Consider the following 24,057-nt stretch of genomic DNA (forward strand, 5'->3'; position numbering starts at 1 on the left):
TGCCCGTCTTCTACAGTTGTTCCAGTTTGGTACAACCGCCTGATCTTGGTAGCGTCTGGAATGTTGCAGTATTTTCTTTTTGTTACACTGGAATTTACAATGCTCCAAATGGGTCCAAGCTTTTTCAATCTTTCTACAACCTTCTCCAGCTTTTTTTCCTCTAAGAGGATACACTGATCTGAGCCAGTTTTAGTTGTAAGACCTCACAATGTGAGGGATATCTATTGTATAACCATACAGTTAATCACAGGTGTATTCAAAATGAACACCGGTGTACCTTGTTATTGAACATAGTTTGATCTCTCAAGTTAAACCTCTTAGCCAACTTAGGCTGTTATTGTGAATGTTTAATATGCAGAAAGTTATGTACAAAAATAGGATCACAGCCAAAATAAACATATGTACATACTGTAATTAGGCAAGAGAAGTAAAACAGACAAGCGGAAATAAAAAAGGAACAGAACAAGATGGAAGGAATGATTCGGTAACAGATGACCTGCAGGAGTACCAGCTGAAGATAACTTACTATTTTCAACTATTTATTGAACTGTGCTGAAGGAGAGAGAGGGGAAAATAAAAAGATTTGTTAAAACTTCTGAAAAATACTTGACATTACTACAATCACTTTAAGTAACATATTGGCAACAAGTACCAACTCAACTTTACTGTAATCAGTGTGCAACGTAGTCCATGCCAGAGAAACCATTACAATTCCACCACCTGCCTGCTCTCTTCCCACAAAGCAAATTCCATGTGACCAGTCAGCTTCTTCCCAATCTTCTGCTGTTCAGCTTTGGTGATTATGTACCCACTGTAGGCTCACCTTTCTGTTCTTTGGTCACAGGAGTGGAACCCAGCATGCTCTTCTGCTGCTGCAGCATAGTTGTTTCAGAGATTGATACACTGTGTGTTCAAAGCTGTCTTTTTGCATAATCACAGATGTAGAGTTTTGTAGTTAAGGATTAATGATGTTTTATTAATCTGAACAGCAACGTCATTATCCTCTTTCATTAAAAACAAGTTTTTATCCACAGGACTACCACTCATTAGAAGTAAGATTATTGCACCTTTTTCAAGTTAACCCAAGAAATTGTAATACGACTATCCCTGGGTGGCACCTATTTCATAAAGCTGGAACCATAACATTTGACACCAACAATCCAATAGCAGTCAGTCTCACTTAGATTACATACCTTATCCATTACAGTCTTTGGTCAAACAACACTGAAACTTTGTGGCCACATCAGCCTACTGTATGTATATGGGGTTGCAGATACCACACGATTGGCTATGTAGATTAATTAGTAGGTTTATATATTTAAAAAAAAAAAAAAAGTTTATGTGCTATCTTGCTAAAGGCAGTGCTGGGCCTGAACTTGAATTCAGCAACCCTAACTATTGTGCAATCTAAAAAAAAGTAGATAGTGTTAAAATGATGGCATGAAAGTTTTAAGATGCAATATCATGTAAAGAAAACATAATGGAGCAATTGATTCAACTCCTACTGCAAAGTCAGTTTGCATGCTTGTATTTCAGTCCACTTTTGTTCTTGTCTTAACTGAGCAACACAGGTGCATTTGCTTCACTTCCCGCCATATCCAAGTGCTTCAAGCCATCTTTTATTTTTATAGTAAAAAACCTATTCAGTATTTAGTGCAAAGAAAGCCACACAAACTCTAGTCTATGTTTTCTTGATTTACACAGTAATGTGGTTTTTAGTCTTCATCACAAAGAAACACAAATTTCATTCCTTTCATTACACAATACATTGTTTTCACTTGAATTAATTTATTGTGTTATATTTCAGAAAAAAACGCTGCATCTAAACCCAAAACATCCTACAGTCAAAACATAAAATTAAAAAAACAAACAAAATCTGCTTATACCAGAGAACCCTACTATACCTAGAGTCAAATTTTGTAATGTTACGAAGAGTTAGCACTTATTATGCCAGAATGAAACTGTTGTGTTATACAATGTATTCATTTCTCAATCACTTCATATACTTTAAGGCAATGCATATTTCTATTTCATAAGTATCCTTAAACAGACAATTTCTTTCTAGCCCAAATACTAAATGGTCACCTTTCCTTTGACGAATACACTATTAAAACTAAAATGCTGATTCAAATTAAAATATTTTCAAAGTAGAAAGCTAGGTATAAAACCTTTGGAATGCATGATACACAGGAAACATAAAAGCTCAGTACCACATGAAGTGTATGATTTAAAGACCAAAGCATTCATCACTCTGTCATTTTACTCTGCAAAAATAAATCAAGCTTCTTAGGTGGATAAACAAAAAGAGAAACCAAATACAGAACTGCATGAGGAAAACATTTACATCTGAAATACAAATGGCAAAGATGTATCCTGTTAAAAATAATACAACACCTTTACTTAAAGTATCAGTAGTTACTGACAATTCAGCAGATAATATTCTGAATCTCAGTACTATATATATTCTCAAAGAAAGTCAACATCTTTCTTGTGAAATGTCAAAGACCTAAAATCCTATTAAAAAAAAAAAAACAAAAAACAAAGCTTAAGCCTTGATGACATTGTAATAGTTTATAGTTCAAACTGAAATGCTAGAATGATGTCATTGCTTCCACAAGATCTGGATTAGTATTAATAGTTTCCTTTAGTGAATTTTGTTCACTGTACAGCCTCAAAATTAATGTTAGAAATCCACAGCATGACAAATAACATAAATACACCCAACATGTAAATATTTGTCATAGCCAAAAAATACACTGAACAAAGGCTAGTAGTGTTTCTTCTGTACCCATTAGATAATCCAATTTACTTCTGACTTTTTCACAAAATTAGAATTTGAAAGCAGTATTTAATATTTTTAAAGATAGGTGCTTCTTAGTTTGGGTATCATGTATTTCATAATATATTACAATTTGAAATACTTCACATTTGAAAAGATACAGTGCTATTTTTACCATTCAGGGCCTTGACAATGTACCTGAATAACACATCAGAACATTTTAATAATTAGGCAAGTTAAAAATTGTAAAAAATGACTTCTTGGAGTCACATAACATGACATAATGTTTTCTCTCTCTCTAAGCCACTATATTGAGAGAACATAAAACTTTACTACCTATACACATACATCTAAAATGCTGATAAACACAGATGCAATAATTGTCTAACAAAGCACAATAAGTAGTACACATTGTGAAAATTAGGATTTCAAAACCTAATAATGTAACTTTCAGAATGTATCTTAATGTAAATGTTAACATTTAAACGCTATATTGATCAACTGAGTTTTAATTATGAATTTATAATACACATACCATTTTTAAAGACAAAATATACTCATGAATAGGAATTACATTAAAGGACATTACTTATACAAGTATGCCTAAATTATTAAATTTCAAGTAACTTTAAAAGTAAAAATTCTGTAATTGTTTGTGTTGCGTAACAATCAGAATAATTATTCGGTCTTTAGTAACAGGTGATGCCTGATCCCCTGTATGTCACTTCTTGTTAAGGAAAGCCTAGATTTTCTTTTAATATGCCATCTTATATCTTTATTTTAAGGGGAACAACTAAAAGTAGTAAATGTGTACATATACATTCAAGGATATAACTATTTCATTTTATATATGTAGCTGTGCCTCTTACAATAAAATATAAAGTGGTTTATGCAACAAAGGGCCAATTCAAAGAAAAAATATGACTGAACCTTTAAAATACTGCCTATTAAAGACAAGGTGCCATAAAATAACTCTTTACAAACAGTTACCTTATGAAATCAGTAAATTAATGCAGATAATTAAAGATTGGTATTTGAACAACAAATGCAAACAGCACACAAGATGTAGAGTAAATAGCTTCAGTTTTTTCACACGATTACACAGTACTGATAGTGATTATAATAAAATTTAGAAAGTGTGACATTTCATACCTGAAACCAAATCCAATGTAATGAAAAAGTATTTTTTTTTTTTATTCTACCTGTAGACTGTCTGTTTACCCAGCATTGGTTTTAACTCAAGAGCTGTCAATGTAAATGTTACCGTTATCCAGACAAGTACTTTTCAGAAAATTGTAGATTTGATAAAACATGGATAAAAAAAAAACAAAAACTTGCATTTTGCATTCCAATAATAAAAAGTTGGCTTCTTTGCAGGACTTATTGGAAGAAGAGATGAAGGGTCGTTGACAAGAGAGAGAAAGAGTGAGAAATGAATTCTCCAACTGGATGGATAAATAAAGCCAAACCAGTATTCAGGATTTGCTGTCCAACATGTAGTAACGATACATCAAACCCAAAACAACTACTGCAATAACTGGAATCAGCCAATTTGTCCACAAACTGAGGAAAATACAAAAATAAATGATACAATAGTCAACCAATGATCATGAATTACAAAAATACTAAATGCTTAGCATAAATTATTTATATTATAGTCATTCATATTTTTGATTTGAATTTCTTGGTTATATATTTCTATAGACCAATGGTGCAAAGTTTTAAATTTCTGCAAAACTGAAATACCTATGCTAAATCATATACATCATATTCCAAAGTGTTGTTTAAAGACAACAACCACATTGTTACAAAGACAAAAGAATCCCAAAAAATTAGTAATTAGTTTCCATTTACTCATGGAGACAGTAAAACAGAACAGAAAAATACTGTATACCTTAGCACAAATATTTACCTGGATTGACTTGAAGTTGTTGTAATAAAAACATCCTGTAAAAAAGAAGAAAACTGTGATCTTAATATTGTGTGCAGTTTATTTTTGTATATTATCAACTGATGTGTATTAAGATTTTCATATCACTATTCTGAAAAGAAACAGGCCACTAGCCAAACAAATATTTCTTGACACTGATGCTCCTCAAAATAGAAACTTAGCAATTTTGGACAAAAATTTGAACTTGAATTATGCAGTAAGTCAATAACAAAATCATTTTCAGTCAGATTTTACCTTTGGGCCCACCTTTTTTCGATCATCCTACAAGAAAAAAAAAAAATAATGCAGTGTTAATTCCAATAATGTATATAGTGTAAATGACTAGTTCTTAAAATTAGGGTTTAATTTACTCTTTTCCTCTACACACACTTATATATATATATACACACACACACACACCATCATGGTTAAATATAAATATGCATAAACATGCAGCATGCTTATTTTTAAGAGAACCACGATTTATAAGCAGACAGTTGTTCAGTACTCAAGGGGAGGGAGGCAGCCACTCCTCTAAATGACACCATTTAAAGGATATACTCGTCATAAAATTATTCACCCCATTGGAAATTTTTCACATTTCATTGTTATAAAACATCACAGTATGTTTAACTTTTCTATTCTGACACCGATCAACAGAAAAACGACACTTTAATGTCAAAGTGAAAGTAGTCCAAATTAACTACAAACATGATTCACTAAATAACTGATCATATAAGTTTTCGCCCCTTTTAATATACACATGTAAATCATTACTGGTGAAACCAATTGGTTTTAGATGCCATGTAACTATTTAAATAGAGATCACCTGCCTGCAGGGGTTTCAATTGATTATATTAAAAAAGCCAATTCTGGAATGTTCAACTTATGTTGAGTCAGTATCATGGCCTAATCTACAAAATGATGTACTGTACATTCCAAGTAACTCTGAGAAAAAGTGATTAAAAAGCACAACTCAGGGGATGGAAACAAGAAAACATCCCAGGCACTGAATATCCCGTGCAGTCTAATTAAATCATTCAGGAAGAAATGGAAAGAATACAGCACAGAGCAGGCCTTCCATAAAAAACAGTGATCATGCAGGAAAGACAATCTACACAGCTTCAGTTTGCCAGAAGGCTCACTGGAGGATCTTTACTCAGCTGGAAAAATATTCTTTTGTCTGCTCAGACCAAAACTGCAGTTTTGGCCTCCAAACTAAATGCCATGTTTTACCAAACCATGGACATTATCAAAAACTTACTATTACCACCATGAAGGCATTAAACATACTTTATACAACTGGAATACTTATGAAGGTAAAGATTAATGGTATATCTACATAAATATACAGAGAGGTCCTAGAGGAAAGTTGATGCAGTCTGCAAGAAACTTGCATCTTGGGAGAAGATTTGTTTTTGGCATTCAAAGTTTGGTGCAAAATTTTAAAAATAATTGGTTCTGACATACCCAAATCATTAATGCAAAGCTGTACTTCACACATTATGTTACCTGTGCTTCTCTGTGTAATATAACTATGTAATATACAAGATTTGTTACAAACATTATTCCATCTCTGTCAAACATATCTTTTTTCATGTTCAATGCTGCCCAGCATTTCCAAAGCATTCAGCTTTTTCCAGGACCATTTTCTTACTCCGAGTCACTTGATGCAGTATATACAGGCACATATCTCAATTCAGTTGAGAATTTGCGGCTAGATTTGAAGAAAGGCTGTTCACTCACTGTCCACATCCAACCAGACAGAGCCAGAGCAGTTTTGCAAAGACAAAATGGGGAAAAACTGTCTTCAAAGAGTCGAGGTTGTAATTGCTGCCAAAGATGCTGCTGCTAAATACTGATTTGAAGGGAGTGAATCCTTATGCTTTCAATTATATTGTGTTTTACTTTTGTAATTAATTTAGATTACACTGCTGTGATCTGTTTTCACTTTGAAATTAAAGGGTATTTTTCTGTTGATTAATTTCAAAAGAGACAAATTAAATCTGTTATGATTCAATATTGCATGATAATAAAATTTTAAACTTCCAAAATGGTGATTTCTTTTTATAGGCACTGTTAGTTTGGTATTTCTCAACTCCAATTTTTTTTTCACAATCATGGTCTATGTTAATTCACAATGGGAATGGGAAAATTCTTGTGTTTGCAGTAAGAGGTAAAAGGGCACAAGTCCAAACATAAAACAGCAGCCTTAATACTTACAAAATGCATGCATTTGGAAGCAGCCACAATTTTTAATTTCATCAAACATGCCTTCTAGTTTCTAAGGTATGATTATGACAACTGAGATATGTAAGAAAAAATATATTTTGTGTATCAAGCTGCTTACTGCGGTATTGACTTTCTACCAAAATACATTGACAACACAAATACCCAGGATGTTAGAAATAAATGAAAAAATGTTTTTATATTTTCCATCGATCCCCTTATGGTAATAATTTGTGGTTACTTCAGCAGTTGACTGAAGCCTTCCTGTAACTTCAAGCTACATACAGTATTTTGTTCCTTTTGTCTTTTAAATTCTGCCTCTCTTCTTTTTTTACAGTATATTACACAATCTCAGGAGTTTATTCTTATTTGTACAAGTACATGCCATGATTTCACAGGGATTGCAGGAGGTAGTATGATTGGGAAACAGCACCAAATGTGACAGAAGCAGGCAGGGGTCTCACACTGGAATATGGGAGAAGATAAATGGACTATAAAGAAAAAAAGTATAAAGTCATATAAATTGGAACATTTAAACATCCTAGCACTACTAAGGGATGTGCCAAAATGCACAACAGCAGAGAGCATGTCAGAGATAGAGAAAAAGGTCATAATGCCAGAGAGAAGTCTAAGGTACTGATGGTCAAAAGCCCAATAAATAGAAGTCAAAACAGACTAGGCAAGAAAGGTCCTTGCATCATTTAGATTTGCTTTCCCATAACTATACTACAAAAGACATTTCTTTTCTGGTAAAAGCAGGTTATTTATTATGCATGTACACCCACAACATACTAATATTGAATGTAGCGGTCAGTTAGTTAACGGCTTCCAGCATAGCAAGCATGATGAGGTGAAGGCTGGTTGACAAATTCCTGACTTGTTGGCCACTTCTAGAAGAAGTGACAATAAGTTGCCAAAATAAACTAACAAAAAAACAAAAGTACTTCAGTGCAAATACTGTAGGTAGCACTGGCCATCTTAAAATGGAACTAAAATAGTCTGGAACTATAATAGTACAATCACTTTTGAGCTTTAACATGTTTGTTACATCAACACACATTATAAGAGAGACTTTGCCATGACTACCATATGCATGCAGCACCGCAACAGAATGAAAAATGTGATGGCTCGAGCTGAAATAATGGGTGGGGTGTAAGCAGCCGGGTCAAACCAAAGCCAGACTCCAGATATACGAGCACAGACATACCAGACTCATCTGGAGAGGGTGGAGAGAGAAGAATGGGTGTGCTGAATGGAAAGTTACAAGCATGGTGGCATGGTTGGGTGAATGTTGTGAATGAGAGCAGTCAGAGAAAAGAGGATTGTATTAGTTTGTTGTGTATAATGCCTCTTCCAACAAGAGTAACAGCAGCTAACACAGATTGGTGAAGGCATTCCCCATGGCCAGAAGAATGCTGAACTGTAGATAGTTCAGTTCACTACTTCCTCTGGACCAGTTCTGTCCCTCACCATTATTGCCACTCTGGTTTTGAACCTCTCACCCTAAGAAGCTTTTTTTTTTTTTTTTTAAATGTATTCATGTCTTCCTTTCCTTTACCCATGAAGAAGTTACAAAAAAAATTATGGCTTGGTGATAACAATGATACACGCGAGTCATCATTTAGCGGATTTGGGTGCATTTCCATACTTGATCAATGGTATCCTCATGGTATTTCAATATGTATATGCAAATGTTCTAAAATCCAAAAATATCCAAATCCAAAACACTTCTGGTCCCAGGCATTTTGAATTTGGGATTCTCAACCTGTACTGTGCATACATGACAATATACGTGAACCTGAAGAAAAATCTAGCCCTAACCACCAGAAACACTCAAATTAACAACTGTGCAATTCGCAAGCTGCAGGAAATCATGCCTCTAAGAATGAAAGGTTGCTGTTGAGGGAGACAGCCAATAATATGAATAGCACTATGAGACTTCTTTTAATTGCAGAATCTCACAGAAATTAGCGTATTCATTCCGTTTTTGTGAACTCCATATTTAAAATGCAAACACAGGCACAGTATTTTTTTAAATATACAAAAAATTCTTCACCTTAAAACACAATTTCCAATGCCATATGAGCATAGATCATGTTTGTGAAAAGTAGCTTTTAATTAATAAAATACCAAATTCATCCTTTAACAGATCATTGCAAATATTAATAAGTTAAAAACGTCAAATCTATCAACTGTATCAACATGTTTCAATTTACTGGTACTGTAACAGTAATATACCAAGTTTTGGTGAGGTTTTCAAAGAGGGAAAATGCGCAATAGTCAAAAAAGTGTTTTCTGTAATCACCATTTTGAAAATGTTTCTGGCTTTTTAAAATTTAATAAACTTTAAAGTTTTTATATCTAGAAAACGAGCAAGGATATGAGCTTAATATGTAAAAGTTTAAACTTTACCGGATGTAACTCCCCAATGTAGTGTTGCTTCAACATCTCTCTGGCATCACTAGAATGGCCAACATCTTCAAAACTCTCTGTAGCATCACCACCAGCCTGTTCCAACAATACCTCTTCTCCTCCTGGGTGCTTGAAGAAAAAAGAAAAAAAAAAGATAACATACAAAAATGAAGGTCAGTGATGTGTAAGATTAGCCAACATTTCCATTGCTCCTTGAGTGTCATTAAGCGCTAGTTATTTTTGTTCTATTAACGAATGATTAATAGGCAAATAAATAACTGCTTCCAGTTTAATCATTATTATGACATACAAATCTCTGAATCACCCTCTCCAATAATGTGATGGGGGATGACACTCTTTTCAAATGGCAAAATAAGGCCTTATTCCCCAATAAAGGTCCCAACGCCAACTGTAAAGTTTATGCACCCTTTAAAATTATCTGGATTTCTGATTTAATTTCTCTTAAAAATGTGGAAATGATATTTGGCCTCACCACAAAATAGGCAATCTGCTTCAACTAATAACTCAAACAATTTTATGTCTTCTTGTCAATACTGAACACATTGCTTTTACCGTCCAGGCTAGAAAGAACATTAGAACACTCTAGATGAGAACAAGCCATTCAGCCCAACAAAGCTCGCCAGTCCTATCGACTTATTTCTTCCAAGAAAACATCAAGTTGAGTTTTGAAAGTCCCCAACATCTTACTGTCTACTACACTACTTGTTAACTTATTCCAAGTGTCTATCGCTCTTTGTGTAAAGAAAAACTTCCTGATGTTTGTGCGAAATTTACCCTTAAGTTTCCAACTGTGTCCTTGTGTTCTTGATGAACTCATTTTAAAATAACAAGTCTCGATCCACTGTACTAATTCCCTTCATAATTTTAAACACTTCAATCATGTCACCTCTTAATCTTCTTTTGCTTAAACTGTAAAGGCTCAGCTCTTTTAATCTTTCCTCATAATTCAACCCCTGTAGCCTTGGAATCAGCCTAGTCGCTCTTCTCTGACCTTTCTAGTGCTGCTATGTCCTTTTTGTAGCCTGGAGACCAAAACTGCACACAGTACTCCAGATGAGGCCTCACCAGTGCATTATAAAGGTTGAGCATAACCTCCTTGGACTTGTACTCCACACATTGTGCTATATAACCTAACATTCTGTTAGCCTTCTTAATGGCTTCTGGACACTGTCGGGAAGTTGATAGCTTAGAGTCCACTATGACTCCTAAATCCTTCTCATAAGGTGTACTCTCGATTTTCCAACCACCTATTGTGTATTCAAACCTAATATTTTTACTTCCTATGTGTAATACTTTACATTTACTGACATTAAATTTCATCTGCCACAAATCTGCCCAAGCCTGTATGCTATCCAAGTCCTTCTGTAATGATATAACGGATTCCAAATTATCTGCTAATCCACCTATCTTGGTATCATCTGCAAACTTAACCAGCTTGTTACTTATATTCCTATCTAAATCATTTATATATATTAAAAATAGCAGCGGCCCTAGCACTGACCCCTGTGGAACACCACTCTTAACATCAGCCAGTTCTGATGAGGTTCCTCGCACCATCACCCTCTGCTTCCTGTGTCTGAGCCAATTCTGCACCCATCTAAAAACATCACCCTGAACTCCTGTTAATTTGATGCCCAACCTCTCATGTGGCACCTTATCAAATGCTTTCTGAAAGTCCAGATAAATAATATCATAAGCTCCACTTTGATCGTATCCTTTTGTTGCCTCCTCATAGAATTCCAGCATGTTAGTAACCTCCCTCTTCTGAACCCATGCTGACTGTTCAGAATAACTCCTGTCCTTCCCATGTGTTGCTTAATCTTATCCTTAATAATTCCGTACATTAATTTTCCTGTGATACATGTAATGTTTACTGGCCTATAGTTGCTTGGATCTGCCCTGTCACCCTTTTTATATAATGGGATGATATTTGCCATTTTCCAGTCCTTTGGAATCTCTCCAGTGCAGTGACTTCCTAAAAATGTGTGTCAAGGGTTTATATATGTACTCACTAGCCTCCTTAAGAACACAAGGATAAATATTATCTGGGCCTGGTGATTTGTTTGATTTCATCTTATTTAATCTGAGCAGCACTTCTCCCTCTACAATTTCCAAATCCCTCAGTACCTCCTTAGTAGTTGCATTTACCTCTGGGAGGTTATCCACTTGCTCACTTGTAAACACCTCAGAAAAATGTAAGTTTAGGGCATCTGCTATTTCATTGTCTGTATCTTTTAATTCCCTTTACTATTCCTGATGAACTTGACCTCCTCCTTAACTGTTCTTTTACTACTAAAATACTGAAAGAATCTCTTGGGGTCTTCTTTCGCCTTATCTGCTATATTCCTCTCCAACTGTCTTTTAGCCTCTCTGATATCCTTCTTAATGGTTGCCCTCATGTTCTCATATGCTCTACGATTCACTTTGCAGTCATTAGTCTTATATGCCTTATACAGCAGTTTTTTCCTTTGCAACTTCTTTTTAAATCTTTATTAATCCATCGTGGAGTTTTTTTTAGTTTCCTATTACTTCCAAATTTAGGTATGTATCTGTCCTGCATTACATGTAAAACATTTTTAAACCTGTTCCACTGCTCCTCGACTGTCTCCACATTTAAAAGCTTATCCCAGTCTATCCTACTTAGACTTTGTCGCATCTGCTCAAAATTAGCCCTACCAAAGTTCAACTTAACAATTTTAGTCTTTGCATCTGCACTCTTACAAAATACTGAGAATTGTATTACATTATGGTCACTTGACCCTAGTGGTTCAATCACCTCTACACCCTCAATTCTATCCTGATTATTACAGAATACTAAATCCAGACAGGCTTCACCCCATGTTGGTGCTTTAACATGCTGTGTTAAAAAACAGTCACCGATTACTTCTAAAAACTCCTGCTCCTGTGCTCCTCCATCTGCAAGGTTATCCCAGTTAATATTTGAATAATTAAAGTCTCCCATGAGTATAATATCTCCCTGTAAACTTGCCTTTTTGATATTACTAAAAAGATGTGTATGTGAACACTTGTATTACGTAACTGGTATAATAAGCACCAGCAACCTCTAACAAATGCTGATCAGACTTCCGTGACAGTTAGGAGTGGTCTAAAATTTATTCTCCTTATAAAATCGTATCAGTTATTTAGATTTCTGGGATTTCTTACATGAGCATGTCTTCAACCCATGCCACAGCTATTCAATTTGTCTTTATTCTGGATATTGAACAAAACACAAATTAGTCCAATTGACCCATTCTCTTGTTGACTTACTCATATTTTTGGTCACTGCCTTGTAACATTACCCAACTTTTATTAAAATCAAGTCATCCAACACTACTCAGACACTCTTCTATAAAATTTCTTTGTACAACTTTAATTCCTTCATTCACTGTATGATGGCAAGCTGTCCAGCCCCTGAGGCAGCAAAGCAGCCTCAACCCATGACAGCCTCTGCCATGCTTCAGGTGTGGGATTAGATTTCAGTGGTAGTAAACAATATCTTTTCTCCAAACACAGTACCGAGCATTTCTGCCAAAATGTTTGCACGTCTTAAATACAAGAAGCATGCAGCAGATACAATGTAGAACATTCCCGTAGTTATTAATAAAGCCGAAACATGCAACAATATCTTTTTTTGGAAACCTATGGTCTCATCAGTGGTATCTTTAAATAAACTCCATTTTTACCTATTTTTTCCTTGTAATGGACAAGGAACAGGGCCTTTGGTAAATTCAAGAGATTTCTGCAAACTCTTATCTTAGGGTTTTTTTTATCCCTTCCACTATTGCTGCATTCTTGACAAGATCTTTCTTTCCAGGACATCCACTCTAAGAGTGAGTAACAAAAATAGTGAGTTTCCTCTGTTTCTAGACTATTTGTCTTGTGGATTGACCCAGACTTTTAAAAATGCTTTTGCATCCTTGCCCAGATTTAAGCATTTCTACATTTCTTCCTGTAGGATCCTCTCATTCATTCTGTTTTTTAACGTGAATGACAGGGTAAACAATTTGCTCTAAAGTTAGTGTCTGACATCGTAAATGAAGGGCTTAATTCTCAACAAGAGAAACCCAATGACATTAACCGATTAACCCCGTACTAAATCAGGACGCCACATAAGCCTACATTCTAAGTTGGACTATCCCTTGTTTTACTCTCCAGTTTTCTTGAAAACATGAACAGATTTTTAAGAGATGCTGGAACAAACACTCAACAGACCAAGCCAGCTTTATTTATATACTCTAGATATAACTATTCTTCCAAACTTTCCCCAGGAATTATTTCAAATGTCCTTTGTAAATTTAAAAGTGGAAAAAACTGTGTTTAGACTAACTGCAACCAATTTGTTTTGGAATTTGACTCAGCCATGGGACTCCAATTACTTCAAACACAACAGAGAAAAGTTTCTCAAGCAGGTACAAGTTAGCGATGGTGGTTTAAGAGTAAGAGATTACACCTGCAAACTGCATTAAATAATTCAGTATGTACCCACCCACGGCAGATAGAGGCAGTGACAAAAGTAGTGAGAGAAATGCTTGATTAAATTTCAGGTTTAATTTTATGGGCAGTAATCAAAAGTAGACTCTCTGCTTGTAAGGCAAGAATGCTATTCATCGCACTATCATCAGAACCTCTTTGTCTCATAGACCACAACATAAAATTACATGCCACTTGTTCTCTGCACTCCCATTGTCCTCGGGGTGATGGGAAAGCCCAAAACTCAGTATCAAAAATCTTGACTGATGACAAGAAAAACCTACGTACCAAATTTCAAATCAGAAGTTTGAAAAACAAACACTGTGCATACTGAACAAACAACAAAATAGATATTGTTGCTTTATAGATAGAAATGTTCGGCCTAACTTAACATAGTAAGTGTTGTGACCAAATACCACCATTGTGCAAAAAAGGTTCAAAATTGTTTAAAGCTGATGTCATATCACTCAAGTCACAGGTTACTCAACTCATTCCAGAAGCATTTTTTTCCACTGCAACCAAGATCTTAGAAGCTTTTCATTGTGGCCCACATTAGCATTTTCAGCATTTTTTGTTTTTTTATTTTATTTTTGCATTTCTAGAGTTTTATTTTTATATGTTTCTTGCCCTTGCATTTTTAAAATGTGGCCAAAAGAAAAGATTAAACTTTAACCACTAGCCAGGCGTTTCCCTGAAGAGCCAGAACAAATGATATTAAGTCAAGAAAATGTATAATAAAAATTATAAATCACCAAGTGTAATCCAGTAACACACAAAATACACCTGTAAAGTTCATATTTATATACAGCCAGGCTATGTGTGAAGCAAAGGTAAGGCAGAGTACCCGTGATCTTCTAGGCAACAGGTTCAAATTCCACCTGAAAATCACAACACAACACCCTTGGCATATCTTCACTTCAGCTGCCTTGAAAGCGTTATTCAACGTGACAAAAAAATGTATTATGTATTATTACACGGTATTCCCTCTCTAATAATATATACATTATTTTTCACTGTTTCAAGATTACGCAGTTTTTCTTTTTTAATCGTTCAAGGGGCTTTAAAACGGATTGGCAGGTATCCCCAAACCCTCACTGTTGCACGTTTTCGTCACCACGATTGCTCTTATTTCTGATTTTTCAGCTTGTGATCAACAGCTTGGGAGTCCTTCTATAAACACATGGTATTATGTCCAAACTGCAATAACTAAGGAAAGACTCCAAGCAAGGGATGTGTCATCATTTAAGCGACCTCCTTATAACTCGATCCCACTTGTGACTTTTCCAGGAGGTGCCTCTTGCCATAAACGAACGACCGCTTCATTTTTTTTTTTAAAGGTTTCAACGCACCTTTTTCCCCAGGAGGAGCGCCATCTTTACCGTTGTCACCTAGCCAACTGTGGACTTGACTCGACAACGCTCAAACATTGCACCACTACACGTGCACGTTACAAGATCGGGAAATGTTGTTTTATGAACGAGAAATGAGTTTACCGCAGCGCCGTAATCTTTTTAAAGTCATCGATAAGTAAAAGTGACCTATGGTTACAAGGCACTTACCTCATCCAGAAAGTGGGTAACATCGTAGACTTTATCATGGATAATCACCCAGGTATTCTTGCTCACATTGTGCTTCTTTACCTCTTCTAAAGTAAACACGGCCTTGTCCTGAGAACTGGAGTCTGTAGGCGTCCTCTCTACCACCATTTTCCCCCTACAAAAGCAGCAAACGCCTGTAACTGTGTAACCAGCACACTAGGTTCAAAGAAGAAAAAAGACAACACCTATTTTCGCCACAAAACTAAAAAAAATTAATAATAATTACGTCCACCCACTCTGGGGAAGACGGGAAAGTAAAGGAGGTTTAAATGAAAGGAAGCGGCGTGGGCGGATAAAGGTTTGTTCCAGAATCGTGATTGGTTAAATTACAGTCACTCCGTACGGATCATGTGGCTCGAAAAAAGAACACGGTTTTAAAAAAACGTTATGAATGTATGCGTTATATACACATACTAGTAAGAAAACCATAAAGTGATGAATCACAAAAAAATATAATTAAAAGACACTTTGGATTGACAAGAAAATATCAACTGTTAGTGATTACGATTTTAAGATCGGTTCAACGAGTCGAGTTTAATTAAATAACTGTTAAAAAGTTGCTTGGAATTAAACTTGAAACACTCAGATCTTTCTACAACCGCCTCCCCGTCCAAAACGTAAAAATATGCAAGAAACAGACGACTTTGCTAATATGAATAATACAATATCACAGACTATCAAATTTCCAATCTCGTCTGTCAATGTCCGTAATTCGCCTTTACAGGAACTTTTCGTTCCTCGACGGCTGCCATACCAAAGTTTGAAGTGACTCATCATTTTTTGGTTTTGAGTAATTTGTGAGGACAACATTGAATAATTAATGGTGGTGCAGTAAAATCATCTCCGATTGCAGCCCTGCAAATGGAGAAAGGACAATTACTCTTGCATTTAAGCAGACCTCATCTTTTAATGTCTTAGTGGTTATGTGTACAGGTATGGAGGACTATTTCGGACAAAATTAAATGAATAAATAAATGCGCAAATAAATAAAAGTACTGTGAAATGTAAACATAAATAAATAAATGTATCATGAAATGAAGCCTTAATAAATAAATGTATCATGAAATGAGAGCATAAATAAATAAATGTGTCACGAAACATGTTTTTTGTTGCTTATTTATTTATTTAATTTTGTCCGTAACATTCCTGCAAACCGTCATGAAATACGACTTGAAATAAAACTGTCACTTTCACTCGTCAAAGTTGAGAGGGTGGGCTCTAACACGCCTTCTAGTTACTGATTGGTGAATCGAAGCACAAGAATTAATTAGAAAAATGCTTACTACTGCCGATGAAATGGATTCTGCCGAAGATATTACGTATTTCAGAGAGAGAATTGAAGATTTATCAGAAGAAATTACAATGTTGGCGGCCCTTTTAGACTCCGATGTAGATGAAACTATTTTTGAAATTATCGAAGAACAGGTGGAACGGACTCAACTACACTCCAGTTCAGGTGACGCAGTTCCCTGCTCTGGACGTCCATCCTTTGACATTCCAGCTGATTCAATATAACATCTTCTGTTATGCGGTTTAAAAGTACGACAGATTGTAGATCTATATGGTTGTATCGAAGAAGACGATCACAAGGCGAATGAGCCAGTTTGATATACGGTAAGCTGCAACGGCTGTATTAGTTTAGGTACTGTACTTTGAAATGGAATGCCCAAAGCAGCTCCAACTAATATTTGACCCTTGTTTTACGAGTATAAAGTCAGGTGCATATTCGCAGCTACTTTTTCAAACAACTTTGCCACTGATCAGAGCTGTAGAGTATTCTATTGACTCTGCTGGAATGTCAAAGGATGGACGTCCAGAGCAGGGAACTGTGTCACCTGAACTGGAGTGTAGTAGAGTCCGTTCCACCTGTTCTTCGATAATTTCAAAAATAGTTTCATCTACATCGGAGTCTAAAAGGGCCGCCAACATTGTAATTTCTTCTGATAAATCTTCAATTCTCTCGCTGAAATAGGTAACATCTTCGGCAGAATCCATTTCATCGGCAGTAGCAAGCATTTTTCTAATTAATTCTTGTGCTTCGATGCAACAATCAGTAACTAGAGGGCGTGTCAGAGCCCACCCTCTCAACTTTGACGAGTGAAAGTGACAGTTTTATTTCAAGTCGTATTTCATGACGGTTTGCAGGAATGTTACGGACAAAATGAAATAAATAAATAAGCAACAAAAAACATATTTCGTGACACATTTATTTATTTATGCTCTCATTTTCATGACATATTTATTTAGACTCTCATTTCATGACACATTTATTTATTTATGCTTACATTTCACAGTACTTTTATTTATTTACGCATTTATTTATTTATTTATTTAATTTTGTCCGAAATATTCCTCCATATACGGGTCATAAAACAAACGATCCTGTTAAAAAGGTAATGGGCGACAGGTAAATGTGTTGAATCCGACAGTGGCAATGTGTGCAATTTCCCGAAGGTAGTTAATCTGAAATTACAGAAGGGCATTAAGACAAATTGTGATTATTTGCCTATTCAACGTGAGTCAGCATTTTAATAAGAATTATTCTGGGTTACTGAAGATAATTAAAATGTTTAAAACATCCTATAAATAGAAATCCTGGAGTGGTTGTATATATTCCAGAGTTTAATACCCAAAAACAACATTGATTTCTATTTTCATACAAATGATGGATCTCATAGTGTTTTACAAGATGTCAAAGAAGTAATTACAAGCAAAGAAAAACTAATTCAATTCAGATAAGAAAAATAATGTATAAATAGTATACAAAAATAATGCACACTTACAAATAAATATATAATTAAGAGAAATAGGGTCCTTAAATTGAGGGGTTTTTTTTAAGTCTCCTAATGATGGGTCGATGATAAGGTTAGTCGGCCAGGGTGGACAGAAAAAAATAAAACAAAAACTTAAGATGGAGATAAAAACAAAATCTGTAGGAGCTTCCAGCCCAAAAGATCACCATCACGAAATGTGCATTCTGCCTTAAGTATTTTTTTTTTTCTTATAAGACTTCATTTTAGACGATTAGAACCAATGGGTCTTGTGGCAGGCTGGAGTATCTGTGTTCATTTAAACATCACAGGATTTTGTTTGAGTGCACTACCACCACAGAAGAACTAGAAAAGATTATATAAGATCGCAGATACATAGAAGAGTATGATAATTCTATGCATATCTAGTTTATTAAGGGTAGAACTAAATTGTAGTTATGAGAAGGCCAAATTAAAAAAGTGGGTTTTTAGAAGTTTTTTTAAAATGATTGACAGCATTAGTTTGATGTGTGTCTATCTGTAAAGTATTTCAAATTATTGGTACATAACGACAAAATGCTACCACACCACTTCCTTTATATAGTTGGGTGTTGGAATACTAAGTAAACTGATGTTAGAATAAGGTTATGACTGTGAATGTAAGGAGGTAGGCACTCCAGAATATAGGAAAGAGCAAGATTATTTACAGCTTTATATACCATTGGTAGTATTTTAAAATCAATTCTAAAACAACATTAATTTATATAGCACATTTTCATACAAATAATGTAGCTCAAAGTGCTTTACATGATGAAGAGAAAAAAAGGACAAAATCAGAATTAAAATAAGAGAGCACTAATTAACATAGAATAGATAGATAGATAGATAGATAGATAGATAGATAGATAGATAGATAGATAGATAGATAGATAGATACCATACCATACCATACCATACCATACCATATTTATTTGTTGAGCGCTTAAAAACACAGCACTGACCGAAGCGCTGTACAGTTACAACAAGCAGGACTAAAAGCAAAATATTAAAAACAAACATTAAGAGAGAATTAAAACAGAGATACTAAAAACAGGTCAGGGGACCAAATAAAATAGAGAAAATAGCAAAAGGCAAGTGGAAAATGAAACAGGTTAAGAATTAAAAGCCAATGTGAAGAAGTGCGTTTTTAGGCAAGATTTGAATGTGGCGACTGAAGCGGCTTGCCTAACCACTAAGGGCAGGGAGTTCCAGAGCCTGGGTGCACAGACGGAGAAAGCCCTTTCACCACGAGCTTTAAAACGTGCCTTGGGAACGGTTAGGAGCAGCTGCGGATCTAAGAAAACGAGGGGGATTGTGACAATGGAGCAAGACACTCAAATAGGCGGGGGCTAGACCGTTTAATGCCTTATAAATTAGGAGGAGAATCTTAAAATCGATTCTGAATCTAACCGGCAGCCAGTGTAGGGTTTTTAAAATCGGTGAAATGTGTTGGATTCTGCTACTTCCAGTTAGAAGCCTTGCAGCCGCATTTTAAGCCAGTTGGAGTCTAGAAAGAGTGGCTTTACTGATACCAAAAAGGCAGGAATTAGAGTAGTCAAGCCGGGACGTAATGAATGCATGGATTACTGATTCCAGGAGGTGGCTAGACAGAATAGGCTTGAGTTTGGCTATTTGCCTCAGATGGAAAAAGCAGGATTTTACTGTGCTGTTGACTTGAGCATCCATATTCAGGAACGTATGCATTTTGATTCCAAGATTGGAGACAGACGAAGTTACTGGAATGGGAAGAGAAACGAGACCAAGGGGTGGAGCCTGTTTGCAGTCGGGACTAAAAACAATGACCTCGGTTTTTGAATCGTTCAGGTGAAGGAAGTTTACAGCCAGCCAGTCCTTAATGTCAGATAGGCAGTCGAGGAGAGGTTTGGTGGAGTCAGTTGGCTTGAGGGAGAAATAAATTTGGCAGTCGTCAGCATATAGGTGATATGAAATTGCATGTTTTCTAAAAATTGCACCTAAAGGCAGGATGTAGATTGAAAAAAGTAGTGGCCCTAAAATGGAACCCTGGGGGACCCCACATGGGAGTGGGACTGATTCAGATGAAAAATCGTCTAGCATGACTCTGAGAATCCTGTTGCAGAAATATGACTTGAACCAGTCGAGGGCTAAGCCAGATACACCAGCCCAGGATTCGAGTCGGGAGATCATGATGTCGTGGTCGATTGTGTCGAAAGCAGCAGATAGATAGATAGATAGATAGATAGATAGATAGATAGATAGATAGATAGAAGTAAGGTCCGATGACCAGGGAGGACAGAAAAAACAAAAAAAATAAAATCTGCAGGGATTCCAGGCCATGAGACCGCCCAGCCCCCTTTAGGCATTCTACGTAACATAAATGACCTCAATCAGTCCTCATTGTATTTAGGGTTTTCCTGGAAGGACTTGATAATGACATGTCACATGGACTTCTAGTCGTTAATCCATCAATGTAGGGACATCATGGTGCTTTGATTAGGTGATGGTGGCGCAGATCGTCACCACAAAAAGCTGGAAAAAGAACAGAAGAGAGAGTAGGAGTTAGTATGGATTTTGGAGCCACCATGAATAATAATGACACTTAATTGAATATACAGAGCATCATGAATTTAACTAAGATGAAGCTATGAGAAAGCCATGTTAAAGTAATGTGTTTTCAGAAGTGTTTTAAAGTGCTCTACTGTATTAGCCTGGTGAATTCCTATTGGTAGGCTATTCCAGATTTTAGGTGCATAACATCAGAAGGTCGCCTCACCACTTCTTTTAAGTTTAGCTCTCGGAATTCTAAGCAGACACTCATTTGAAGATCTAGAGTTACGATTTGGAGTGTAAGTTGTCAGGCATTCCGATATATAAGATGGAGCGCGATTATTTAAGGCTTTATAAACCATAAGCAGAATTTTAAAGTCAGTTCTGAATGACACAGGTAACCAATGTAATGACATCAAAACTGGAGAAATGTGCTCAGATTTTCTTTTCCCAGTTAAGATTGTAGCAGCTGCATTCTGCACTAGTTTCAATTGATTTATGTCTTTTTGTGTAGTCCTGAGAGGAGTGCGTTAGAGTAATCTAGTCAACTGAAAACAAAAGCGTTAACCAATTTCTCAGCATCTTTCAATGATATAAGTGGTCTAACTTTTGCTATATTTCTTAAGTGAAAAAATGCTGTCCTAGTGATCTGATTAATATGTGATTTAAAATTCAGGTCACAGTCAACAGTTACCCCAAGATTCTTTACCTCCTTCTTGACTTTTAATCCTAATGACTATGTCAAGAATACTGTCAATTAGCACGCTGGATACTTCTTTGAAAAAACTTGTTGGGACGCAGGTGGAGGGTCTCAGTTGAGAAATTATTTTATATAAATCAGGTAAATCTATCCTGGTGAAATAATTTAATTTGTTTATAATGGAGTACTGGGGCTTAAGAGGATCAACGTTGGGAAGATGTGCTATATTGTTTCTAATATCATTCATTTTTTGATTAAAAAATACAGCAATAGCCAAACAAGTTTCACTTTAAGTATTTTGGAGGCATTCCATTGAGTGACCTGGGTTTAGCAGACGATCAGTCGTAGAGAATAAGACTCTGGGATTACTAGCATTGTTATTTATAATTCTAGAGAAATAGCAGTTCCTCTCAAGACAGACTATGGACTAAAATACACAGGCAACCAATGTAAAAAGGCTAAAACTGGTGAGATGTGCTCAGATTTTCTTTTTCTAGATAATATTCTTGCTGCTGCATTGTAGAATAACTGCAACCATTGATGTCTGTCTTAGATAGACCAGTTAGGAATGCATAGATGGGGACTGGGCGGTCTCATGGTCTGGAATCCCTGCAGATTTTATTTTTTTTCTCCAGCCGTCTGGAGTTTTTTTGTTTTTTCTGTCCACCCTTGCCATCGGACCTTACTTATTCTATGTTAATTAATGTTGACTTGTTTTATTTTCTTACTGTGTCTTTTATTTTTCTATTCTTCATTTTGTAAAGCACTTTGAGCTACATTTTTTGTATGAAAATGTGCTATATAAATAAATGTTGTTGTTGTTGTTGTTGTTGTCTAACCGACTAAAAACAAAAGTGTGAATTAATTTCTCAGCATATTGCTATATTATAAGTGGTCTAACCTTTGCATTGCTCCTTAAGTGAAAAAATGCAGTCCTAGTATTTGATTAATGTGTGATTTAAAGATTAAGTCAGAGTCCATGTTTACACCTAGATTTTTATTTTCCACCTTGACGTTTAATTTTGAGAGACCAAGTTTATTTCTAATACCCTCCTTACTTTCATTTTTACTGATGACTAAGATCACAGTTTTTTTTTTTTTTTTTTGTTTAGCTCGAGGAAATTACTACTCATCTATTTAGAAATACAAGACAGACATTGGATCGAAGAGCCCAGAGCATCAGAGTCATCAGGTGCTATAGAAAAGTAAAGCTGTGTGTCATCTGGTAGTGCACCTTAAGTTTTTAAATAATCTGGTCTAATGGGAGCACATAGATTCAAAATAAAAGCAGGCACAGAATAGATTCTTGTGGTACATCTTATATAATATCATGGGTCTCTAAACTACAATTACCTCAGCTAACAAAGAATTTTCAACCTGTTAAAAAAGACTGAAACTAAGACACTGTGTGAGAGGCCCCCTCATTGTCTACGGTGATTTATTAGAATACTCTGATCTGTGGTGTCAATAGTTGCGCTCAGGTCTAATAAGAATAGACATGTGGCCCTTGTCTGCATTAACCTGTAAGCTATTTACTCCTTTGAGCAGTGTAGTTTCTGCACTATGATTTGTTCTAAAACATGAATGAAACTTATCAAGAAGAGAATGGTTATTTCAATAGTCCTGTAATTGCTAAAGAACTTCTTTTTCTAGTATTTTACCTTTAAAAGGCGGGTTAGAAATAGGTCTAAAGTTGTCAAGTACAACGGAGTCAAAATTATTTTTCTCAAACAGGTGTTTAACTAATGTAGTCTTTACACAGTCTGGGAAGACTCCAATATTTATTGAAGAGTTCACTATGTTAAGTACACTACCAATTAGCACATCTGGGATTTCTTTGAAAAATCCTGTTGGGACTGGGTCAAAAACACAAGTGGAGGGTTTTAGTTGAGAAATTATTCTACAGAGTTCAGGAAAACTTATTTCAGTGAATGAATTTACTTAATTCTCCAAAAAGAGTGTGCTGATGTTGAACAGGTTTCATTTTGGACTGATTTATAATATAGCTTATTTTTGTGTTTAACAAATATGGCATAAGCTTCACACGTTTTGCTAGAATGTTCCAAGAAGGCATTCCATTGAATTAAATGGGGTTGGATAAATGGCAGGCAGTGTGGTGTAGTGGTTAAGGCTTTGGACCTTACACTCTGAGGTTGTGGGTTTAAATCTTGCAACTGATGCTGTGTGACCCTGAGCAAGTCACTTGCCCTGCCTCTGCTCCCTTTGAAAAAATGAAATAAATGTAACCAATTGTATCATAAATGTCACCTTGGATAAAGGTGTCAACCAAATAAGTAAATTTTATTGACGATCAATCATTGAGAATACCAATCTTGCATCTCCAGAATTATTACTTACTATGTAAGTTTAGGAAAAAAGGACTGCCTCTCAAGACAGACTGATTTGTTATATTCCACTGTACAGTATATGCCTTTTAATATTCCACTATTTTTTTGTTTTTGTTTTATTCTTTCTATGCTCAGCCCTACAGTAGTTTCTCTTAAGATTCAACACTCTATGAGTTATCCAAGGTATTTTAGTGCTAGAGTATTTCTTAACAATGTTTTTAGTGGCCACTATGTCAAGTGTAGCTCTCACCT

General features: G+C 35.5%; 1 protein-coding gene across 1 annotated transcript; it reads right to left on the reverse strand.

Annotated features, from left to right (window-relative positions):
* Nucleotides 1-1,600: 1,600 nt before the first annotated feature.
* Nucleotides 1,601-15,954, reverse strand: LOC120535454 (cytochrome b5). Its single transcript, XM_039763331.1, has 5 exons — nucleotides 15,404-15,954; nucleotides 9,351-9,479; nucleotides 4,965-4,991; nucleotides 4,692-4,726; nucleotides 1,601-4,342 (listed from the first exon to the last, which is right to left on the reverse strand). The coding sequence occupies exons 1-5, from the start codon at nucleotides 15,548-15,550 to the stop codon at nucleotides 4,255-4,257; spliced, it is 426 nt and encodes a 141-aa protein (XP_039619265.1). The 5' UTR covers nucleotides 15,551-15,954; the 3' UTR covers nucleotides 1,601-4,254.
* Nucleotides 15,955-24,057: the final 8,103 nt, after the last annotated feature.

The sequence above is a fragment of the Polypterus senegalus genome, chromosome 9, assembly GCF_016835505.1.
Source record: "Polypterus senegalus isolate Bchr_013 chromosome 9, ASM1683550v1, whole genome shotgun sequence".
NCBI classification, from domain to species: domain Eukaryota; kingdom Metazoa; phylum Chordata; class Cladistia; order Polypteriformes; family Polypteridae; genus Polypterus; species Polypterus senegalus.

Coding starts and splice junctions, on each gene's coding strand:
- LOC120535454 (XM_039763331.1), bottom strand. CDS start 15,550: ATGGTGGTAGAGAGGACGCCTACAGACTCCAGTTCTCAGGACAAGGCC. Junction 4,992..9,350: donor ACATTGGGGAGTTACATCCG/GTAAAGTTTAAA, acceptor TTTTTCTTGTAG/GATGATCGAAAAAAGGTGGG. Junction 4,343..4,691: donor ACAACTTCAAGTCAATCCAG/GTAAATATTTGT, acceptor TATTTTCCTCAG/TTTGTGGACAAATTGGCTGA.